Raw genomic sequence first — 22,325 nt, forward strand, 5'->3', positions numbered from 1 at the left:
TCAATAGGCCTAGGCCTCAATGATGCCAAACGACATAATAATTGCTATATTTTAGAATTTGCATGTAACGTATCATTTCAAACATTGTTAACAGTTGGCTTTCTCCAGGTATTATCAACCTCCTCTGCACAAAACTATATATATAGCAATGTTTTGATAGTGCCGAAGAGCCACAGTGTTTATATATTTCAGGGAATTAACTAGAAAGGCTTACTTATAGTTGTCTCTGCGCATTAAGCTTGGGCAAGAAAAACATCTACAAACATCTAAAAAATTACACGCATTACCTTTGACATCAGTCATTTGGATGAAATGTTTTTGGAGAACTGCATTCTGGTAATCAAGCACAGGCTTTTCTCTCTCACCTTTGATATGATGTATTCATTAAATAAATCATCCTGATTTTTAAAAAGGGCAGCATAATTTAATAATTGGCTAAATCAGTAATCTTCTACTTTTTGATATTTTATTATAATACCACATTACTTTAGATTTCAGATATATTTATGTGTACAATCAGGCTTTTTTTCCACAACACTTTGCATAACAAGAGGCGGCATGATGTGATTAGTTCTTGCCATTTAAATTCTAAAGAAAGCGTTTGTTTTAAGTTTTTTATTTTAATTATTATGCATTAACAGCATCTATAGTTCAATTGCAATCCTATTTGTGTCGAGGTCCTCAGATCTCAAAACCGTCAGTTGAAACTTTTATTTCGGTCTAATGCAGTTGAAATGTCTGTTGAGTGCTTTCAAGCTGCCTGAGTGACCACGACGTTAGGAGTCTTTTTTTGATAAAAGCCACTCTCTGCGTACATTTTTATCCTCATTCAGCCTTATAATATATGAGGGCTCACATGCTGATTTTGCCCAATTATTTTTGATAGGCCATCAATGTTCTGGCCTACTTCACTAGGTGTGATTGAGAGGGGATCATATAGGCCCTTTAATGAAGTTTTCTGTGTGTCTGTGTGTGTGTGTGTGTCCTAGCATATTTTTAAAAGTAGCAATTATGGATGGATATGTCAAGGTGTTTAATTAAGTGATTAGACCCTTTTGCTTTTTGTTGTAGCATTGCCTTTGTGTTCATTTACAAGGTGAAGAAAAGCTGGTCACGACTGATATGAGGTCATAGAAAGAGCTAATTTATGGATGTTCTTTTTAACGACAAGCTTCTCAGACAATGGCATAGAAGCTTAATAGCATAGAATATTATTATATTACATTATATTACATATTATATTATACAGAACAACAGCTTGATCCTGTATTAAGCTTTCTGCCAGTTTGAAGCTAGCAAAAAATGCTCACCCTGCAAGCTTCTTACAAAGCACAATAGGTAGTAAGGGTGGGACTCTTTAGGCATCTCACAATCCAAACTGTATTTTGATTCTGAAATATATCATGATCCGATTCCAAAACGATCCTTGATCTGCTTTTTTTAGTTAATTAGTTTACTGACTTTTAAAATAATTACAAATTAAAAAAAATTATTAAAGGGGTCATATAAAGGTATATGCACTTTTACAAGTTGATTTTACGGAAATGTGTGTTGGCAGTGCCTGTACACAACCATCCTATAATGATAAAAATCCATCCAGTGTTTTTTTTTTTTTTAAATCTCCTTATATGTTTTCCCCTGTCTCAAATCGAGCCATCTGACCGTGTGACGTCACATGGTCGGACGCCCCTCCCACGATTGTTCATTGACAGCAGCATTTCAACACAGACCCGCACTGAGCGAGCTGTCTTCAGTCCGCCGTTGTTGATACACTGGAGCAGAATGGCGTCTAAGCGTTTGTGGTGTTCTGTTCTTGGGTGTAATAACGAACACAGCAGTCATTTTGATGTTCCTAAATCCGAACCGCAGAAGACGCAGTGGCTGAGTTTTGTTTTCGAAGGGAACATTCCCCCCGATCAACGTCAATGCTTTTATGTTTACGCTACTCATTTCTCACCAGACACCAGGTCAGTATAAAGCAGGTTTTGCTAAGAAGCTGCTCCTGAAAAAAGGATCGCTACCAACTATTCGTGTTCCTGCTGCACCTCCAGAAGAAGTGAGTGTAACGTTTTATTAACCTTTATATTAATCTTTGCAAATCGCTTGCATGCTTCACCATGAATGCGCGCTAAAATTTACAGGGTAAGTTACATTACGGCATACTTTCTATGTATGACGTTCTCAATATAATTCATAATCCCACGTTTATAATGAACAACGCGTTATGGTTATTATGTTATTACAAACTGTGTACGCTGGTGATAAAGTGAACGTGGTAGCACTACAATCTGTCAATGAACTAACGTATACATCAGTAAACAAACACATAGTATTCGAATCTCACTACGCTACTCTGCCAGTATACAAAGATAGATCAAAGTGACATTACTAGGGGTGCACCGAAATTTCGGCCACTGAAAATATTCGGCTGAAAATTGCATTATAGGTTTCGGGCCGAAATAAAAAAAGCAGCCGAAAACGTAAACCGAAAATGAATGTCACCCGCCCCTCCCATCCGAGCGCAAGCGCTTAGGTTTCACTCACGGTAAAGCTGTAATCACGCGACGCGTCTGCCTATCAAAGATTAAGCATGTCAGCGGTATGAGAGCAAATAGAGACGTATCTAACGTTAGCTGAACTACCCGTTGCCAGAAGCGACAATCCCCTTGACTACTGGCGCGCGAACGAAGGCCACTTTCCATTGCTTGCGCGGATTGCACGCAGGTATTTATCTGCCCCAAGCAGTGTTGCCAAGTCCACGGTTTTCCCGCGGGATGTTTTTCCTTGTCCGCGGGTTGAAGCGATCCCAATTATGTGATATTTAGACCCAGGAATGCAAATTTTAGCAGGCAACCCTGCCAAAAAACACATATTTTACCCCCCAAATGCCATTTTTCCTGGAGAACAGTGACAGACAGTGAGAGACTATTCAGTGCAGCATCTCATGTTCTTAATGAGAACCATTCTGTGATTTTGTGTGCAGTTATTCAGATAATTGTGGATCTTTTTTTGCACAACTGTTAAAACAATATTATTCTTCATAAACTTGAAGAATAATATTAGGCCTATTTGGGATTATTATTTATATTTATTGTTAAAAATATTTTAGGTTTTGTTATGTAATTTAATAAAAGTTAGATTATTCTATTGGTTCCTGATTTTTTTTTCCATTTCAGATCCATTAAATTCAAGCAATATATATATATTAATATACGTACCAATTTTGGCTTCAGTTTCGGTTTTCGGCCAAGTGCATCCTAAATTTTCGGTTTCGGTTTCGGCCCAGAATTTTCATTTCGGTGCATCACTAGACATTACGTTAACCAACCATTCAGAAACGTCCTGTTCGAGCCTTAATTGTCGAACTTCGTTGGGGCCGTCATCTTGTTCCGGGTCCGACTCCGGTTCAAATTGATACGGTTGCTCAGATGTGTCCTCAGAGACTCCCGTTGCCATTCTTTCACCAAAACGGGCTGTTTTTGACCAGATAAAATGAGTGTTTTCTTACAATACTAATGAGAATTTTTAATTTAAGTATATTACAAACTTTTAATTTAAACACTAAAGAATCATATTAACTTGTACAAAAATGGCATTATATGACCCCTTTAAAACAATTGTATGTTAAGGATTTTAAATATATAAACTAATATAGCTTCAAACCTTAAAAGCAAGTAGTAAATAATAAAGAGGAACAAAGAAATATATTACAATGAACAAAGAGTATTTAAGAGTATCTTAACGTTTTCCATTCAAGAGTAGTGAGTGAGATTTCTCTTTCTTAGCTTTACTGTTGTTTGATTATTACTGATGTCATCATAGACAGCGGGAGATCGGAAAAACTGCATTCACACTAATGTCCTGTCTGTTTAATCCCTTAAAGGGATAGTTCACCCTAAAATTAAAATTATCCCATAATTTACTCACCCTCAAGCCATCCTATGTGTATATGACATTCTTCTTATTCTTCTTATGAGTTATATTCTATCGGAGATAGCCTAAATAAAAAAATTGCTCTTCCAAGCATTATAATGGCAGTGAATGGCAGCCCAAAATTTGAAGACCAAAGAAGTGTATACATCCATTATAAAAGTAATCCACACGGCTCCGGGGGGTTAATAAAGGCCTTCTGAAGTGAATCAATGGGTTTTTGTAAGAAAAATATCCATATTAAACACGTTATAAAGTAAAATATCTAGCATCTGGCGGACCACCTTCCATATCGAACTTGTATAAAGAGCGTAAAATGGATGGTTGGGCTACTAATTTTGGCCTGCCATTCACTGCCATTATAATACTTGAAATAGCCAGGATTTTTTTTTTATATAACTCCGATTGTATTCGCCTGAAAAAAATGTCATATACACCTGGCTTGATGGTGAGTAAATAATGGGGTAATTAGAATTTTTTGGTGAACTATTCCTTTAAGACGTAACTGACTGTGTTAATTTAATTAATTTTGCATCATAAACACATTTTGAGATGCAAGTACATTTAACAGCCTCATGCAGAAGCTGTCTTGACAAAGCGCATGTGAGCATTTGAAACTGAAACCAGCCTTCTGTCAGTGAGTTTCATATTTTTTATGTATAAGGCCACTGCATTCCAAATGACATAAATTATGCCTTCGAAGAGCATTTGTAAGGAAAATACCTGTGGGCAAGGCTGCACACTGCAAGAGTAACATCAAGCAAAGCGCACATTTCTCACAGCACATATCTTGTGCAAAGAAGCCCGCAAATGTCCTTGTAATTCGCTTCAACCTTTCCAACCTTTATGAAAAAATATTTTATGGAAGGTTCGAGTGGTGTGTGTGTGTGTGTGAGTGTGTGAGGAATCAGAATATGTGTGTTTCTAAAGCACACGCAGCGCTATCGCGCATCTGCGGTTAAACACCAAGTTCAGAATCGATTCTGAATTTCTCTCTCCAACGATTCTGGATCGATTCTGAATCGCGATGCATTGATTTTTTTTTTCTTCTCCCAGCCATAATGGGTACAGCTTTATACTCCTTTGAACAGTTGTTTTTTACTGTGTCAATCCTGGATGTAGTAACCTATTTAGAAATACAATGTCTCGCACTGTACAGATCCTTCAAATATGGACGTTTATGCAGACAATAGCATAAAACCGCTCAGCCATCAGTTCAGCATCTCAGGATTCTTCTCATGCCTGTGACAGCACTTCACTGATCGCTCTCAACAGTGGCTTATCACACAGAGAGACAGCACAGATAACAGCTGAATTCAAGTCCCAAAGGGAGGGGAAGTACACCATTAGAAGCCCACATGCTGTCATTTCACGCCTCAATTCTTGTTATGTTCGCTGTTGTTTGCTGTGCCCAGTTTCTAAATGACTGATTTACAGCCCTGAAATTAATTGCCGTGTGAGCGTTTGCATTCGCTCCCAACGGACAGTTCATCAGCATGTACAGTGACAAATCACAGGCGTTAAAAATTGCTGCTATCTGACACGCATGATCTATGAGGGAAACACACCGGAAATGGCTGCCCACTCTCTTGTTTCGTGTCATGTTGTAGTTGTCCTTCGAGAATCACAAATTGGGAGCATTGTGTTTTGCCCAGCTGCCACTGGAATATACATTCATGGTTAAGAATTTGGGTGAATCTCATGAAAACATGTTAAAGAATGCTTAAAGAAAATGAAACCTTTTAACAACTATTGATGCTTTATGCCTATTTTTGCATTATTTCCAATGCAATTAAGTGCATTTAATTAAGTCACCTCAAATTATCATTATCATAATGTGTACAAACATTTTACTTTTGAGTTTTTTTTTTAAAATCATATTATTCTCAAAGATTACATATTACAGTAAAAACTTGCAGTGTCATGGTTTTTTAATTATTCATTTTTAAGTCAGTATAAAGGCAGTACGACAAATATTACTATGACGTATAAATAGTTCTACTTCACAATTTAAAAAATATCTTTTTAGCATTAGTGTTGAGAAGGAATTGTTTTTGTTCTATATTTAAGCTAAAGGGATTTCTGTTTTCTTTTGTGGTATTTTTGAAGTGAAATATGACTTGATCCTCACAAGTTTAATAAGATTTAGACCCATTTATTTAGGTCATGCATGTATTTAGGTGACAGATGTATGAGATTCAAACAGCATGAGCACTCCATCAGAACAATTTCTCAGCATGCATCTCAATCTCACAGATGATGAAGATCGAGAGAGGGGGCCGCAAATGGATCCAATAGTGGCGTGGGGGCCTCGTTGTCCACTTGAAGCTTTAGAGGGGCTTTTTACGGGAGTGTGTGGGAGTTAGTGCTCGGCCCGACATCCACTTCAGCCAGATGACTGATGCTGGGAAAGCAGAAGGAGATCATCATTAATTGATGCAGTGGCAAATGTAGGCGGCTTTGGAGAAGGAGCACACACACTCTCACACTCAAACATGAACACACAGGAGGACAAAGGCCAAAGTCGTGGCTGCTGAAGAGCAGAACACATTTGAATATTGAGGCTGGGAAATGCTAGCATTTACCGCTCCATTATCGGGGATCTTTGCCGTGTGGTTGGGAATGAAAATAGCGCCGTCATTTACTTTATGCTTCTGTGTTTTGACACAAGTTTTGCAAGGGTTTTTCAGATCTGTTTTTGGATCTGTTGTCTGTGTGAGGATTGGAGATTTTATTTAGGACACTATGATAATGGTGGCGGATCCTTCAACGTTTGCGATTCTTGCAAAAACAGTTTCTCTGAGTTTTGTACTCACACTAGGCGATCTGAACCGTGGAAGAGGTGGGTCAGAGCACGGTTCAATACACCTTAAAGGTGGGGTAAGTGCTTTCTGGTAACCGATGTTGATTTCAAATCACCAAAACAATCACGCCCCTATTTTGATAGCTCCGCCCCACACATATGTAATCCAGACAATGACTATGATGGAATCATAGACATAATAAATAGTATTTATTATGTCTTGGCGGAATCTGCTGTGTCAGCTGGCCGAGGGTATGATGTCATCAATAAGTGAAAGCAATGTGTGTTACTGTGGTAATTAGGGCTGTAACGATTTGACCAAAAAATAAAAACCTCGATTAATTGAACATTTGATCTCGATTACGATTAATGAACGATTATTTTGCTTTTTTTTTTTTTTGCCCTCATAAGGTTTTGAGTAAGTTAACTGATAAGGTTTGTACTGTAAATATTTTCTACTATTAAAGGTGGAATTTTTTTTTCTAATGAAAAAGTGCATTTCTTTGTGATTTTAAAATACTTGAAGGAAACGGTTTACTTTCATGGGGCAGATTACTGTTTGTTGTACATCAGATACAGATACATTAGCACAGTAGGCCTACAATACATTTATCTGAATGCATCAATGAGAGAGTGATTGTGTGTGAATTACTCATACCGTCTCTACTGTATTCATTATTAAGCTGTGGTTTGTACTTACTGCAAAGGTATTAAAATGTATGCCTATAACGGTTGAGTTTCTGAGCTACTTTAGTGACTTTACTTTAGTCACAGGACAGCGTTGACACTGCGTTTCTGTGCTCCTCTGCACGCGATCTTCATGGGATGTGCAAGCTTCTGTCTGATTGTTCGTTTGTCACAATATATCAGGCATTAGTTCAACATAATACACATCTGATGGTCGAAATTCGCTTTAATGTTCAAACTGGCAGGGCTTAAACCACATACAAACCATATACGCAGGTGAAAGATCTGCCTTCAGGGTGCGCGCGCGTGTTATCAGAGACGCGACACGGCTCTGTGTGTCACAGAAAGAAGCTGAGCACTGAACGGAGAAGTTTTCCGTATTGTTGTTTTTGAATAGTGCACAATAGCTTTAAATGTTGAAACTGGCAAGCCTTTAAACGCATACTTGACAAACTTTATGAGCACGAAAGTGAAAGCGGCTTCGGGGCTTGCGCGCGCCGTCTGTGTCTCTGTGTGTGTGTCAGCGCGTAGGCTATAAGAACAGCAATTAACTGACCTGTATGTGTTTCTGAGCATCTATAAACACAGATAACTGCTCCTGCTTCTCTCTGTGTGCCTGCAAACTGCACTTGATGTGACTGACGGGGCGGAGTCACGTGAAAACCGAAATAACCGACATGGGAAAATTACGTCGGTTAGAGGTTCTGAATGTCGGTTTCGGTTATTTTTCGATTAATCGTACAGCCCTAGTGGTAATCCAGGTCGAATGTTCAGTGAAAAAGTAATCTCTTCCATCCCAAAAACACAAACACAGTTCTCACGAACAACTCGATAGCACGAGCACGACAGTCCAACTAACGAACATGTTACAATTATGACAAGATTAGAGGGTTATATCGATCACGAAAAGAGGAACCAAAGGAAACAAACATCTATTAGGAGTATATTATCTTACTTTTCGGACACATTTTAAGAGCTGACGCTTGAAACAGACAGCGAGGAGTTTTAGACGCCCCAGGCTTACGCGGCGTGGAAATGAATGGGTAATTATCATAGCTGAAGTGAACGACAATACGATTGCAAATAGACAAGCAAGCAAACATGAGCATATTCAAGCAAAAGCTATAGCATATATTAGTTCTGTGAAACAAAACAAAATTAATTTTACTCGCTTATCGAGAAGAAATAAAGCAACCTCTGCCTTCGCTCCTTTCAGAAAGCTGACACTTCTGATTGGAAGCCTTCTTTTGTTCCATAGACATTTTCCACATTTGTTTTTAATCTGCCATCTCTCTCTCTTTCTGTCGTCGCTCGGCTAATGTCCGTCCTGTCTCGTGTCTTTTGAATAATGACGTGCACTGAGCGCTCTCTTCTCCCCATCATTATTAGACACACCCCTTACTGTTTATTGGCTATAAGTTTGTGTTGGTACTCGGCCCGAGACACTTTTCTAAAGCATTTTTGAAATACCACTTACCCCACCTTTTAAGGGATTTAAGGATTTTGATTCAAATTTTACTTGAATTTTTTCAAAAAAAATGTATAACTCATCCATTTAAAATATATTTAGCCTTAAAGTTCTGCATATTTATGGGCGTGGCAACTTGAGTGATAGATGGATTGCCGTTTGTCTAGTCTATTAGCCATCACGTCACCTCAGCTCCACCCACGTCCCGCCTCTTTGCCCATTTTCGGTTATCCGGGAGTGGACATCACGGACACTGCGTCCATAGTTTTATACAGTTGAGGGTTGCTCTGCATATTTGTTATGTGCAAACCAGCACTGCAATGGAAGGTTGTGTTGTATTGTTTTGTTCCATCCAGTCTTTCTCTCTAAACACATTTAATTTAGACTATCGTTTCCAACATCCAGTGATACAAACTACTACTCTTTTCTCAAATATGGCCATTTTGAATTGAAAATATGCATTTACGGGATTCATTTACATGAACTCCTGAGTGTGAAGAGACAAGAAACATCTTACGTTTTCGACATATAGGCATACAAATAAAAGTAGCCTGCATCAAGTACTGGTCAAAAGTTTTTAAATGTTTTTGAAAGGCTCTTAAGCTCACCAAGGCTGTATTTATTTCATAAAAAATACAGTAAACAGTGATATTGTGAAATGTTATTACACTTAAAATTAGATTTATATTTAAATTTATATTTTGTTTTAATATAATTTAAAATGTAATGTATTTCAAAACTGAATTTTCAGCATCATTACTTCAGAAATCATTCTAATATGCTGATTTTGTGCTCAATTATTATCAATTATTATTGGTGCTCTAAAAATGGTTCTTATTTTTATGTGGAAAACATGCTTAATATTTTTGTGGAAACGGTGATACATTTTTGTCTGGATTCTTGATGAACAGAAAGGTAAAAAAACAGCATTTATTCGAAATATAAATCTTTTGTAATAATTATTTTGATCAATTTAATGTGTCCTTGCTTAATTAAAGTATTATTATTATTTACCCCACATCATTGAATGGTAGTGTATTATGGTTTCCACAACAACAACAACAAAAGTTCTGAACATTGATAATAATAATGAATGTTTCTTGAGCAGCAAATCAGCATATTAGAATCATTTCTAAAGGATAATGTGACACTGAAGAAGACTGGAGTAATGGATGCTGAGAACTCTGCTTTACTATCATAGAAATATATTAATATATATTAATATACAGGTGCTGGTCATATAATTAGAATATCATCAAAAAGTTTATTTATTTCACTAATTCCATTCAAAAAGTGAAACTTGTATTTTATATTCATTCATTACACAAATACTGATATATTTCAAAAGTTTATTTCTTTTAATTTTGATGATTATAACTGACAACTAAGGAAAATCTCAAATTCAGTATCTCAGAAAATTTGAATATTGTGAAAAGGTTCAATATTGAAGACGCCTGGTGCCACACTCTAATCAGCTAATTAACTCAAAACACCTGCAAAGTAGGGCTGAACGATTTTGGAAAAAAATCTAATTGCGATTTTTTTTTTTAACCAATATTGCGATTGCGATTTAAAATGCGATTATTTTTTAAACTCTTTATCTTCTGTATTATTCAACAATACATCATTGTATAGTAATGGTGGAAATCTTTAATTGGTAGGCTACCTCACGATCCGATTCCGATTCTGGGAGTCACGATCCGATTCCAAAACAATTCTTGAACTTTTTCCTTATTAATTAATCTTATTAATTTATTAAAAACTTAATGTTTTTTATTATGATATATGTAATTATAAGCTTTTTAAAATAACTAGGACATTATAACATTTTAATTAAAACAATTGCATGTTAATAATTTTAAATATATAAACTAATATAGCTGCAAAACATAAGCTAGTAAATCATAAAGAGGAACAAAAAACATATTACAAGCAATGAACAAAGAGTGCTTTCAGTATTTAAGAGTGTCTGAACTGTGAGTGATTTTTCTCTTTCTCAGCTGTTGTTTGATTATTAATGATGACATCATAGACAGCGGGAGACCTGCATTCACACTAATGCACAATCTCTTTTGAAATATAAGATGTTTTTGCCCTGTCTGATTAATTCATTAAGACATTACTGACGGTGTTTACATTAATTTTGCGTCATAAAAGCATTTTGAGACTCACACAGACGCGTGCTCGCGAGCACTCTTCACAAAGCGCCGCGTGAGCATTTGAAATGGAAAACCTTCTGTCAGTGAGTTACTTATTTTTAATATACAAGCACACTGCATTCCTAACGACATGAATGAAGCCTTCGTTGAGCGTTTGTAAGGAAAATACCGGCGGGCGAGAACACACTCTGTAAGCGTGACATCAAAGCTAAGTTTCTCACAGCGCCAATCCAGTGCAAAGAAGCCTGCGAATGTCATTGCGATTCGCGCCGTCAACCGTTCCGGACGTTATGAAATATTATTTTATGGTTCGTGTTTGATTGTGTATGTGTGAGAGAGAGAGAGAAAGAGAGAGATAATGGAAGCAATCAGAATACGGGTGTTTCTAAAACACACGCAGCGCCACCGCGCACCTGCAGTTAAAATCTAAGCTCAGAATCGATCCAGAATCATTGGAGAAGAATCTTTTCTCTCACCTCTATTGTAGCCTATAGTATGAACAACACAATATTAGATAGATCAAACACAAACAGTTTTTTTCCACTTTTAGGCCAGGCATGTGTAACGTGCCAAGTTGCTTCTTCTGCAGACTTTACTCTCGCGTGTCACGTGACCAGACTGTAATCGCAGCCTTTGCGGTTAGGAAATCCTGTTTTATCATATCACGATATTATCGCAAATGCAATTAATCGTTCAGCCCTACTGCAAAGGCCTTCAAATGGTCTCTCAGTCTAGTTCTGTAGGCTACACAATCATGGGGAAGACTGCTGATTTGACAGTTGTCCAAAAGACGACCATTGACACCTTGCACAAGGAGGGCAGGACACAAAAGGTAATTGCAAAATAGGCTGGCTGTTCACAGAGCTCTGTGTCCAAGCACATTAATAGAGAAGCGAAGGGAAGGAAAAGATGTGGTAGAAAAAAGTGCACAAGCAATAGGGATAACCGCACCCTGGAGAGGATTGTGAAACCAAACCCATTCAAAAATGTGGGGGAGATTCACAAAGAGTGGACTGCAGCTGGAGTCAGTGCTTCAAGAACCACTACGCACAGACGTATGCAAGACATGGGTTTCAGCTGTTGCATTCCTTGTGTCAAGCCACTCTTGAACAACAGACAACGTCAGAAGTGTCTCGCCTGGGCTAAAGACAAAAAGGACTGGACTGCTGCTGTGCGGTCCAAAGTTATGTTCTCTGATGAAAGTAAATTTTGCATTTCCTTTGGAAATCAGGGTCCCAGAGTCTGGGGAAGAGAGGAGAGGCACACAATCCACGTTGCTTGAGGTCCAGTGTAAAGTTTCCACAGTCAGTGATGGTTTGGGGTGCCATGTCATCTGCTGGTGTTGGTCCACTGTGTTTTCTGAGATCCAAGGTCAACGCAGCCGTATACCAGGACGTTTTAGAGCACTTCCTGCTGCTGACCGACTTTATGGAGATGTAGATTTCATTTTCAAACAGGACTTGGCACCTGCACACAGTGCCAAAGGAACCAGTACCTGGTTTAAGGACCATGGTATCCCTGTTCTTAATTGGCCAGCAAACTCGCCTGACCTTAACCCCATAGAAAATCTATCGGGTATTGTGAAGAGGAAGATGCGATATGCCAGACCCAACAATGCAGAAGAGATGAAGGCCACTATCAGAGCAACCTGGGCTCTCATAACACCTGAGCAGTGCCACAGACTGATCGACTCCATGCCACACCGCATTGCTGCAGTAATTCAGGCAAAAGAAGCCCCAACTAAGTATTAAGTGCTGTACATTCTCATACTTTTCATGTTCATACTTTTCAGTTGGCCAAGATTTCTAAAAATCCTAAAAAAATCTTAAGTAATATTCTAATTTTCTGAGATACTGAATTTGGGATTTTCCTTAGTTGTCAGTTATAATCATAAAATTTTAAGAAATAAATATTTGAAATATATCAGTCTGTGTGTAATGAATGAATATAATATACAAGTTTCACTTTTTGAATGGAATTAGTGAAATAAATAAACTTTTTGATGATATTCTAATTATATGACCAGCAATGTTCCCTCTAATTTCTTTTCTCACTGAGCAAAACTTTTCTCTATTGTGTGGACATTTTGGTCACCTGAGCAAAAACATTATTTACCTGTACAGCATATGAACACACTCAAAAAAGTGGATTCATCAAGCAGTTATAACTTCTAACTTTAACGTGCGATTTCTATTTTATTTAACCATTGATGTAACTTAATGATATATTAAATTAAAAAAATAAATAAAAAACAGTTAATTCAGAAGTCACTAAATTAAGCACATTTTACAGTGCTGTTAACTGTAGTCTTCTTTACCAAGAAATACTATTAACATCTTCCCCAAGACAGGTAAATTCTTTATAATATAATATGAAAATGATTAAGCGGTTACACTGAGATGTTCTTAATGTGTTTGTGTCATTTATTGGCGACAGGCAGCATAAAACCATCTATATTAAATGTTTGTTTATTGCTTATGAATTTCCAAGATTTTCTATATCAGGGGTTTTCAAACATTTTAATGGCAAGGATCCCTAAACAATCCCCTTGTGAGATCAATTCTTTATTAGGCTTACACTATAGTACAATTATAATAGCCTATAATATAATATAAAAACTAATGGAAGTATTTAAACTGATAGTATATTATATCAGTTTAAATGCTTCAATTTGTTGAATTAAAAAAAAAAATAACTGAAGTAATTAAGATCTAATAGCTAAATATGTTCAAGGGAAAATGTGAACTCTTTTATAGTTATCTAAACATCACTGATACCCAAACCACACACATCTATTTAAACAGATGTGTGTTACTTTGGTGTTTAGAGTTTGCACGCTTCACTTGTGGTGGGTGTAACTTTAAATGTCTGTTTTGTTACCGTGCTGTGTCCATCATCTGTTATTTCCACCACTTAATCAAGCCACTGTTCTTTAAAACATGATGAGGTTTTATTCCACGTCTTTGCATTTCTCGTTGCCTCTCATTTTGAGCTATTTGGACCGCAAACACGACTCACTGCTGCGTGCTCACACGTGACATCATTGTCTTTCTATGAAACCTGTAAACCGCATCCACCGGTTCTAACACGATAGCGATACTAACTCTATAGCGGTAGAGCAGAGCACTGCAATTATTTCTCATTTAAACTACAATCAAATGGATTTCTCCCACCATTTCGCGTCTGTGTCTATCTTCTGCACGGCATTTTATTCTTTCTGCGCGGCCGCGGCATCATAAGTGCACGGCCGCAGCTTAGAGGGAACATTGATGACCAGCACCTGTATATATACAATTGTAATAATATTTTATAATATTACTGTTTTTACTGTATTTCTGATCGAATAAATATAGCCTTGGTGAACAGAAGAGACTTCTTTCAGAAACATTAAAAAAAATCTTAATGTTTCCAAACTTTTAAATGGAACTCTTTGTGCATATATCAATGCAATTATTATTTGCAAATAATTCAAAATGATAATTTCCCAACTAGAATTAGACCTAAAATTTCCTTCACTGTTCTGTTTCTATAGACTTTATAAAATATTGGTCCCCCCTAATGTTCAAGACATGGTTACGGGGATGTTTAAAGGGAAACACACACAAATGGCATGTTTTTGCATAAAACATGCTATAAAAAATGATATGTGGGGTATTTTGAGCTAAATCTTCACGTACACACTGGGGACATCGGAGAATTATTAACATCTTGGAAAAAGGGGCATTATAGGACCCCTTTAAAGAAATCTTTTCAAATTGAAGGTGGTGCATAACATCTTTAATCAGGGCAGAGCAGTGAGGTGGATATTTTCGTTTCTAACTGAGAAAAATCAATCTACGTGCTAAGAGAGTAACAACTCCAAGCACAATACACATATTTTTAGACAGCTCCACATTGTCACTACTCACTACAGTCCTTCTATTGTTTTTACACAATAGATAAGATGAGTGTGTCTGTTTGTTCTTTTGCATGTTCATCAGAATACACAACCCAGATCTACAGTATGGCAGCTGTCAGCTGTGTTGGGTGTTTTCAGTGATAATTGACATGCTGAGATATAGCGGGTGGACGCCAAAATCCCTCTCTCTCTCTCTCTCTCGCTCTCTGTGTGTTGTACCGTTAAATTTAATGCCAGGTCATGTGACCTTAGAATTGATATAGTTGCATTTGGGAACTACAGGTATGCACATGTGTTTGTGTAGCTCTGACCTGCCAGTTGACATGCCATAAAGCAGTAGTTGGATCACAGAGTGCCTGTCTGCATGTTTGTGATAGTGTGTATGTGCGTCTGCCTGACTGCTTGATAATTGACATGCTGTAAAGCAGCAGGGGAAGGCTTGTTTGCTCTCTGCTGCTGAAGGCAGCTAGTGGGGGGAGGACACTCTGTCAATGCACAGCCCGAAGGACCCAAACTTGGCCTGGTGCTGATGGCCTTGGTCTGCTAATATATTGCAGCCATCTGGTAACGACACCCCAGTCTGAACAGAGCCTAACAAGCCATAACGAGCACAATACCAGGGCTGAGCTGCGTCGTCTGCTCTTTGCCACAGACCTAGTTATCGAGAACCACAGTGATTGCATGTGTCTCTGTCACAGTGGCTGAATCCTCATTCACATTGCCACAGTGTTTAGTAGGCAGATTAGGGATAGTGCACGTCAAAGGCGTTTCTTGGATTTCACTCATAGGGAGCTCAGCTTGCTCAACGGACAATGTTTTGGTTGCACTTTATTTTCTGATTTGTCGAATGAAGATTTGAATGTACAGCATTTTTGGATGAGAAATGTACCAAACTTTAACTTTTTTTTTTATGACTGGTAAGAGTTTTTGGCCTGGAACATCATGATTTGTTCCTCTTATTTTAGCTTTGGTGGCTTAATGTGAAGAATTGTGATTCCACAATACCGTTCAAACATTTGGAGTAAATACGTTTTATGTTTTTGAAAGAAGTCCCTTATGCTCACCAAGGCTGCATTTGCTTAATCAAAACTACATTAAATTGTAATATTGTGAAATATTTTTACGATTTAAAATAACTATTCTATTTTAAAATGTAATTTATTCCTGTGATGGTAAAGCTGAATTTTCAGCATCCATTACTCCAGTCTTCAGTGTTGCATGATCCTTCAGAAATCATTCCTTCAGAAATCAATGTGCTGATTTCTTCTTATTATCAATGTTGAAAACTTTTTTTCCTGCTGAATATTTTTGTGGAAACTGAGATAATTTTTTTTCAGGATTAGTTGATGAATAGAAAGTTCAAAAGGACATTTATTTTGAATTAAAGTTTATTTGAAATATAAATCTTTTTTAACAAGGTAAAGGTACTGTTTCTTTTAACCAAGTTAATGGGTACTTGCTAAATAGAAATATTAATTTCTTTCCAAAAATTTTTTTTTTTAAATGGTGTATGTGCTGCCGTATTGCATTTCGGTCATAAGCATCAGATAAACTTCACAAGTTTTTGGTGGTAAACACCAATTCTGACATTTTGTATGCTTTTGCGATAGTGAGTTTATCAATCTTGCACTTATCCTAATTTTTTTTTTTTTTTACTTGGCAAAGCCTATTTTTACAAATTTTTGGGACTCTATGAGCAAAATTAACAAAATAACAATCATGTAGTATACCTCTCTCTCCATTTTTGCATGTGTGCCAATGTTTAGCCTTCCGCCTGCCAGAAGTGGCACACATGCCTAAGGTTTTTTGACCCCTGATTTGTGTTAGCTAGGTGCTTACATGTATGCAGTGAAGCAGTCTGTGGGATGCAGAGGATTTTATGACGGTAGATCTACTTTAGCAATATGCTACTTACTCAATATGCAAATTGAGATTTAGCCAGTTAGTTGGAAGGATGCTTTTTGAGGGTCATCAGCCTGGACAGAAGCAACTGCATCAATCATCTAAACCAGTGTGCTAACAGATACAAGCCCATGCTTGTTTTAAATACTGTGATCTTTCACACCCTGGCTTAATGAATCTCAATGAGCTCTCACGGTGTGAGTAGAGCTCATGTCATACACTACAGAAGCTGAGTGAGAGTTACTCCTCCCCAGCATATTATCATCTCAGAGCTAACGAAAAGTCTAATGAGTGTAATAAGAACGGGGAAACGGAGCACAGACAATGCTCTTGGGATGAGGAGGCTCCACGCTGTGATTTTAACTTTATAATTGCTGTAATTGTTGTGCCTTTGTCTCATGATGTTTGCAGAAACCAATGATAAACACTTTGATCTGGACTCATACTGACCACAACGGACCTAAAGAAGTCTCAAAAGATCTGCAATAGACAGTAATGTCATCTTCTATTGACACTTCATGCTAGTCATTTTCGTGTCAGTCCCTATGTAGCGCTTAATAATGACTGCACTGTACATTAATGAGTAATTTTAGATATCTCATGGCAGAAGAATTATAGGCTTTATGCTGCTACAATAAAGCCCCCCATCACACAAACCCCCTAACTCGACTTAGCCGCAAAAAAAAAACCTAATAACTGTCAACGACTGAGACGAAGGCTATAATCAGGTTCCTGTGTTTTAAAAAATGGCCGTCTTAGCGCTGTCACCATTAAAGTGGCTGTGATTTCTAAGATTATTGTGTTAGCTGTTCTTTGTTCACGCAGTAGTTTTTCTTTGTCGGATAAGAAAATGCTTAGCTATGCTTCATTTACTCTAGTTAAAAGGAAGGGAGGAATCAGGGGGGTGGAGTGAAGGACAAAAAATGAAGGAAGTCTAAATGAGATTAACTTCAGTAGATCAAGGGCTTGTGTGACACTATTTACAGTAGTTATTTACTATTTAGAATAAAAGATTACTGTAGTTTTTAAAGGATTGTCACTGTATATTATAAAGGGCACTACAAGTTCAGCAGCAGTTAAAGGGCTGATTCATTTCAGAGGGGGTGGAAAGCATCTAAATAGTTCTTGCTAAACAATTTACTGGTAAATAATGGCACTGTCTCATTTATAAACAGCATGAATGCCATAAACTGGGGTTTGTCCTCAAATGCAGGATTCACTTGTATAATTGCATGTAATGTGCATAACATGTTCAGAACTAGATTTTATGTGGAACATGTTTTGCTAAAAAAAAATCGAGTGATAGACAGTTTTTAACAATTTGTCCTGTTATTAAAAATTATGTAAAATCCTTTTATGTTTGATAATTAAATGGACAGACTTCTTGTGAAGTTAATTACATTATTTAATTGAATTTAATGGTAATTAAAGAATTATTTTATGAAAGGCTCACTGTTCTGGCACATGTTCAGGAATTAATCAGGTTAATAAACTGAGAGACATCTGCCAAGTGCCAATCCAATAGAAAATCTGTAAAATAGAAGTTTTAGCTTTTACATGTTATTCTCAATGGAATATAAGGCTTTATTCATATAAAGTCAGGATGAAACGGATGTAGCAGCAGATCTTTTCTTCCAGGTTGTGACATATATCCGAGTGTAACGGATTATTGAGAGAGAAAAAAAAGTAGGATGGGGACTTGGTTCTATCTGTCCGGTGTTGATTGGATTTTGAGATGTGGGTGTGGCACTCAAAAATGGAGGCAGAGGCAGGGTTTAAGTCCTGTATGCGTCATAAAAATTACGAGATGAAAAATAAATAAATGAAACATACACGGTTAATTATCCACATACCAAGGGTTAATTTTCATTTCATGCCGACTTAAAGTGTCGTGCATAGAAGGAACATGGTCTAGAAACATGCATTGTGAATTACATATCCATTCGAATTTGAATAAATGTGACGATGTCTGCACTGGAATTTGACATTTTTAAGGTTCTGCTGTGTGTGCCCTCTCATTCACAGTCTGCTCTTCGTTTCAGTGATATAACAAAAAAAAATGTAATGCATCTACTAACATAAAGCTGCAATTTTATTTTGTTTGATGTTATATTATGATGTTTTTTCTCTGGCCTGTATGTTAATTTTTAAGTTTGATGAGTTTTTCCGTATGTGTTTGTTAGACTCAGTGTGATTCACAATTTTTTATTTTTCCTAGTGTCACACATAGGGTGTAATACTCTTGTACTTGTTTTTGCACTCAATATCCATTTGATTTCCCTTTGAGTGTTTCATTAATGTTTTTTTCTGTCTGTGTGTGTATGTGTGTGTGTGTGTGTGTGTGTGTGTCTCACTAGCCTTCGTAACCCTTCTAAATGGTGACCAGGCACAGGATGCCATCCGGACTCTGCACCAGACATCAATCCGAGGCCGTGACATCACCGTCCAGCTTCAGCCCACGGACTCCCTCCTGTGTGTCACCAACCTGCCCTACACAGTCACTGCCGGACAGTTTCAGGAGCTGGTGCGTTCCTATGGCAACATTGAGCGCTGTTTCCTGGTGTACAGTGACCTTACGGGGCACTCCAAAGGCTACGGCTTTGTGGAGTACATGAAGAAGGACTCGGCCTCCAGGGCACGGTCAGAACTCTTGGGCAAACCGCTGGGTGACCGTGCACTCATGGTGCAATGGGCTGACGTCAACCAGCTGACCTCTGCTGACCACCTCCACTCCAAGTGCCTATGCGTGGATCGCCTGCCGCTAGACTTTGAAGACTCGGAGGAGCTAGCTCACATATTTTCAGAGAGCTACAAACCCGTCTTCTGCCAGGTGAGATGTGGAGAAAAGTAGAAGGGGGGCGTTTGTATTCAGGCATTTCACCTCCCCCGACATGACTGGAAAATAATTTGTTTATAGAACAAATGATTTTGCCTTTGGGGAATTTTTTTTAATCAAACAGAGAAATTATTTCTTTAGGGCTACTGTCTAGTGGAATGCATTTGTTGCTGCCATTTACAGTCTTTTAAAGGGATAGTTCACCCTAAAAATTTAGCATTTTGTCATTTATTTACCTCTAGGACTTTCTTCTGCTAAACACAAAACGAGAAGTTTTGGTATATTGTCTCTGGTGCTCATTTCAATATAATCAAAATTGAGGAGGATGTGTTTACCTAAAAACACCCATAAAAGTTTGTGAGTCAGATTAAAATGTCAGCTTTTTAGTGATTTTGATTTATCAAAAAGCACCAGCTCAAGTATAATTCGTTCAAGAATCTGACTACATTGATTGTGCTATATTTTTTAGATTCACTTTAAAAAATGTATCCATAATATTTTTATGTTTGCGAATGAGACCACTGATTGCGCTGTTGCATTTTGATTCTCTAAAAAGAACCATAAGAATCATTTGTTTGGTAATCGGATAGCACTGATTGTGTTATATGTTTTTGAATGACTAAAATAACGGCTTATAAGAGTCATTTGTTCGGGGAGTTTCACTTAATGAAATGGATAATAAGAATAATATTTTTTTTGGTAATCAGACTAGACTGATTGCAGTGTTTTTGATTTACTAAATAAAACTGACTGAAAAAAGTAATTTGTTCAAGAATCAGACGATACTGATTGCGATGTAAGTTTTTGATTCACTAAAAAGAACCTACTCATAAGAGTTATGTGTTTGAGAACCCAACTACACCGCACAGTGTTTTTTATTAATTTAAAGAAATTGCTCATAATAGTCATTTGCTTGGTAATCAGACTACACGGATTGCGCTGATTCAGCGGTAACACATTATTTTGATGGTCCACTTTAGACATTCTAATGACTATAAGTAACCTTGCAAGTATATGTCAACTTATTCTACTAGCCCTAACCCTACCAGTGTAATAATCTAATGAGAGTCAGTTGACATGCAATGTGAGTTGACATGTAGGTGCAACGTTACTTATAGTCAAAAGGATGTCTAATGGGGACCATCAAAATAAAGTGTAACCGAACTGGCTCATAAGAGTCATTTGTTTGGGAATCCAGCTGCACTGATTGTGCTAGGTTTTTCTGATTTACTTAAAGAAATGGCTCATAAGAGTCATTTCTTTGGTCATTAGACTAAACTGTTTGCACTGCATGTTTTTGATTAGCTAAAAAAGAACTGGCTCATAAGAATGATTTGTTCAGTATTATGACACCACCTTGATTGTGCTGTATGCTTTTGATTTGCTAAAAATGAACCAGCTGATAAGAGTCATTCATTTGGGAATCCAGCTATACTCTGCTGGGTTTTTCTGATTCACTTAAAGAAATTGCTCATAAGAGGCTTTTAACTGGTAATCAGACTAAACTGATTGCTCTTTGTTTTATTCACTAAAAAGAACCAACTCATAATAATTCACCAAAAAAAGAGTAATTTGTTCATAAATCAGACTACACTGGCCACACTATTTTCATTCTGTTGAGAATGCTAACCATTCTTCATTAACATCTTTTGGTTCTGTTTTTTTTGTTTTTGTTTTTTTAAATGCACCCGGTTCCGAATACAAACCGGTTTTCTGTTTCTAACCTAGTCATTAGAGAAGTAGTAATGATCTGGCTTTAGAGGTTGAGTCCTGTTGCCAAACTTGGCCTAGCTTTCTCTCGCCACTGTGTTAATAAGGGAGAGCTTTTCACCATGCAAACCTTCTCAAGAAATCAATACCTCCCAGGAAAACTGCCTTTAAGTGCTGATGCAGGATACGGTTTCCTCAACCTCCATCCTAATCAAAACCATTAAAGCTAAAGGGCAACACTGACTTTAGATCTGCAGTTAGGGTGAACATCAGCCAACACAGAAATCAATACCCTACACCCTCTCAATCCCATGAAGCTTTGCAGCAGCATTAAACCCACACCATCTGCTGGAGTGTTGGAGATGCATCAAGCTCTCAGGACTTTGACCTCAAATTGCATCACAGTGCTCTCAGGCCTCTTTAATACTCAATCTTTGCTTCAAGAATCAATAATGGAGCTCTCTGAATATTGCCACCCCCACTACTGTACAGAAATGAGATAACTCGATGAACTGCGCAAGTGATTCAGCTCATCTGTGTGCAGGAGATGCCGGAAAACAAAATGCAAAATGTGCCTTATGTCGACAGAAAATGTCTCATCAATATTTAGGAGGTTTTAATGATCTAAAAGCTTCTTTCATAACTGCATGGGGATTGGAAAGAGTGACTCTAATGTTCTTTTAATTGAGGTTCTTCAACACAGCTGTTATATGGAGTTATTTCAGGGTTTATTCAGTCCTCCTGTTGTAACATTTTCAGGTGGCGGATCACTTAAAAAAATGCAGACCACCTAACACTCCAAACTTTAAAATATGTAGTGTATAATTACCCTTCGTTTATAGATTGCCCGATTCGAGGCTTGTCACAAGCAACTTTTTGTCCAAAAAATCCATGTGGTGTCATTACAATTAGTGTCCCCAATCTCAATTTGT

The 22,325-nt window shown here is 37.4% G+C and overlaps 1 protein-coding gene across 1 annotated transcript in view; it reads left to right on the top strand.

The window, feature by feature from the left end:
* Window positions 1-22,325, top strand: part of raver2 (ribonucleoprotein, PTB-binding 2) — a gene marked incomplete at its 5' end in the record, with an annotated part of 89,563 nt that overhangs the window by 24,072 nt on the left and 43,166 nt on the right. The window contains one exon of the mRNA XM_079840806.1: window positions 19,205-19,677. Coding sequence (XP_079696932.1) covers window positions 19,205-19,677 — 473 coding nt within the window. The remainder of the gene's footprint in view (window positions 1-19,204; window positions 19,678-22,325) is intronic.

This window comes from Gobio gobio (genome assembly GCF_949357685.1).
Source record: "Gobio gobio genome assembly, chromosome: 17".
In the NCBI taxonomy this organism is placed as follows: Eukaryota; Metazoa; Chordata; class Actinopteri; order Cypriniformes; family Gobionidae; genus Gobio; species Gobio gobio.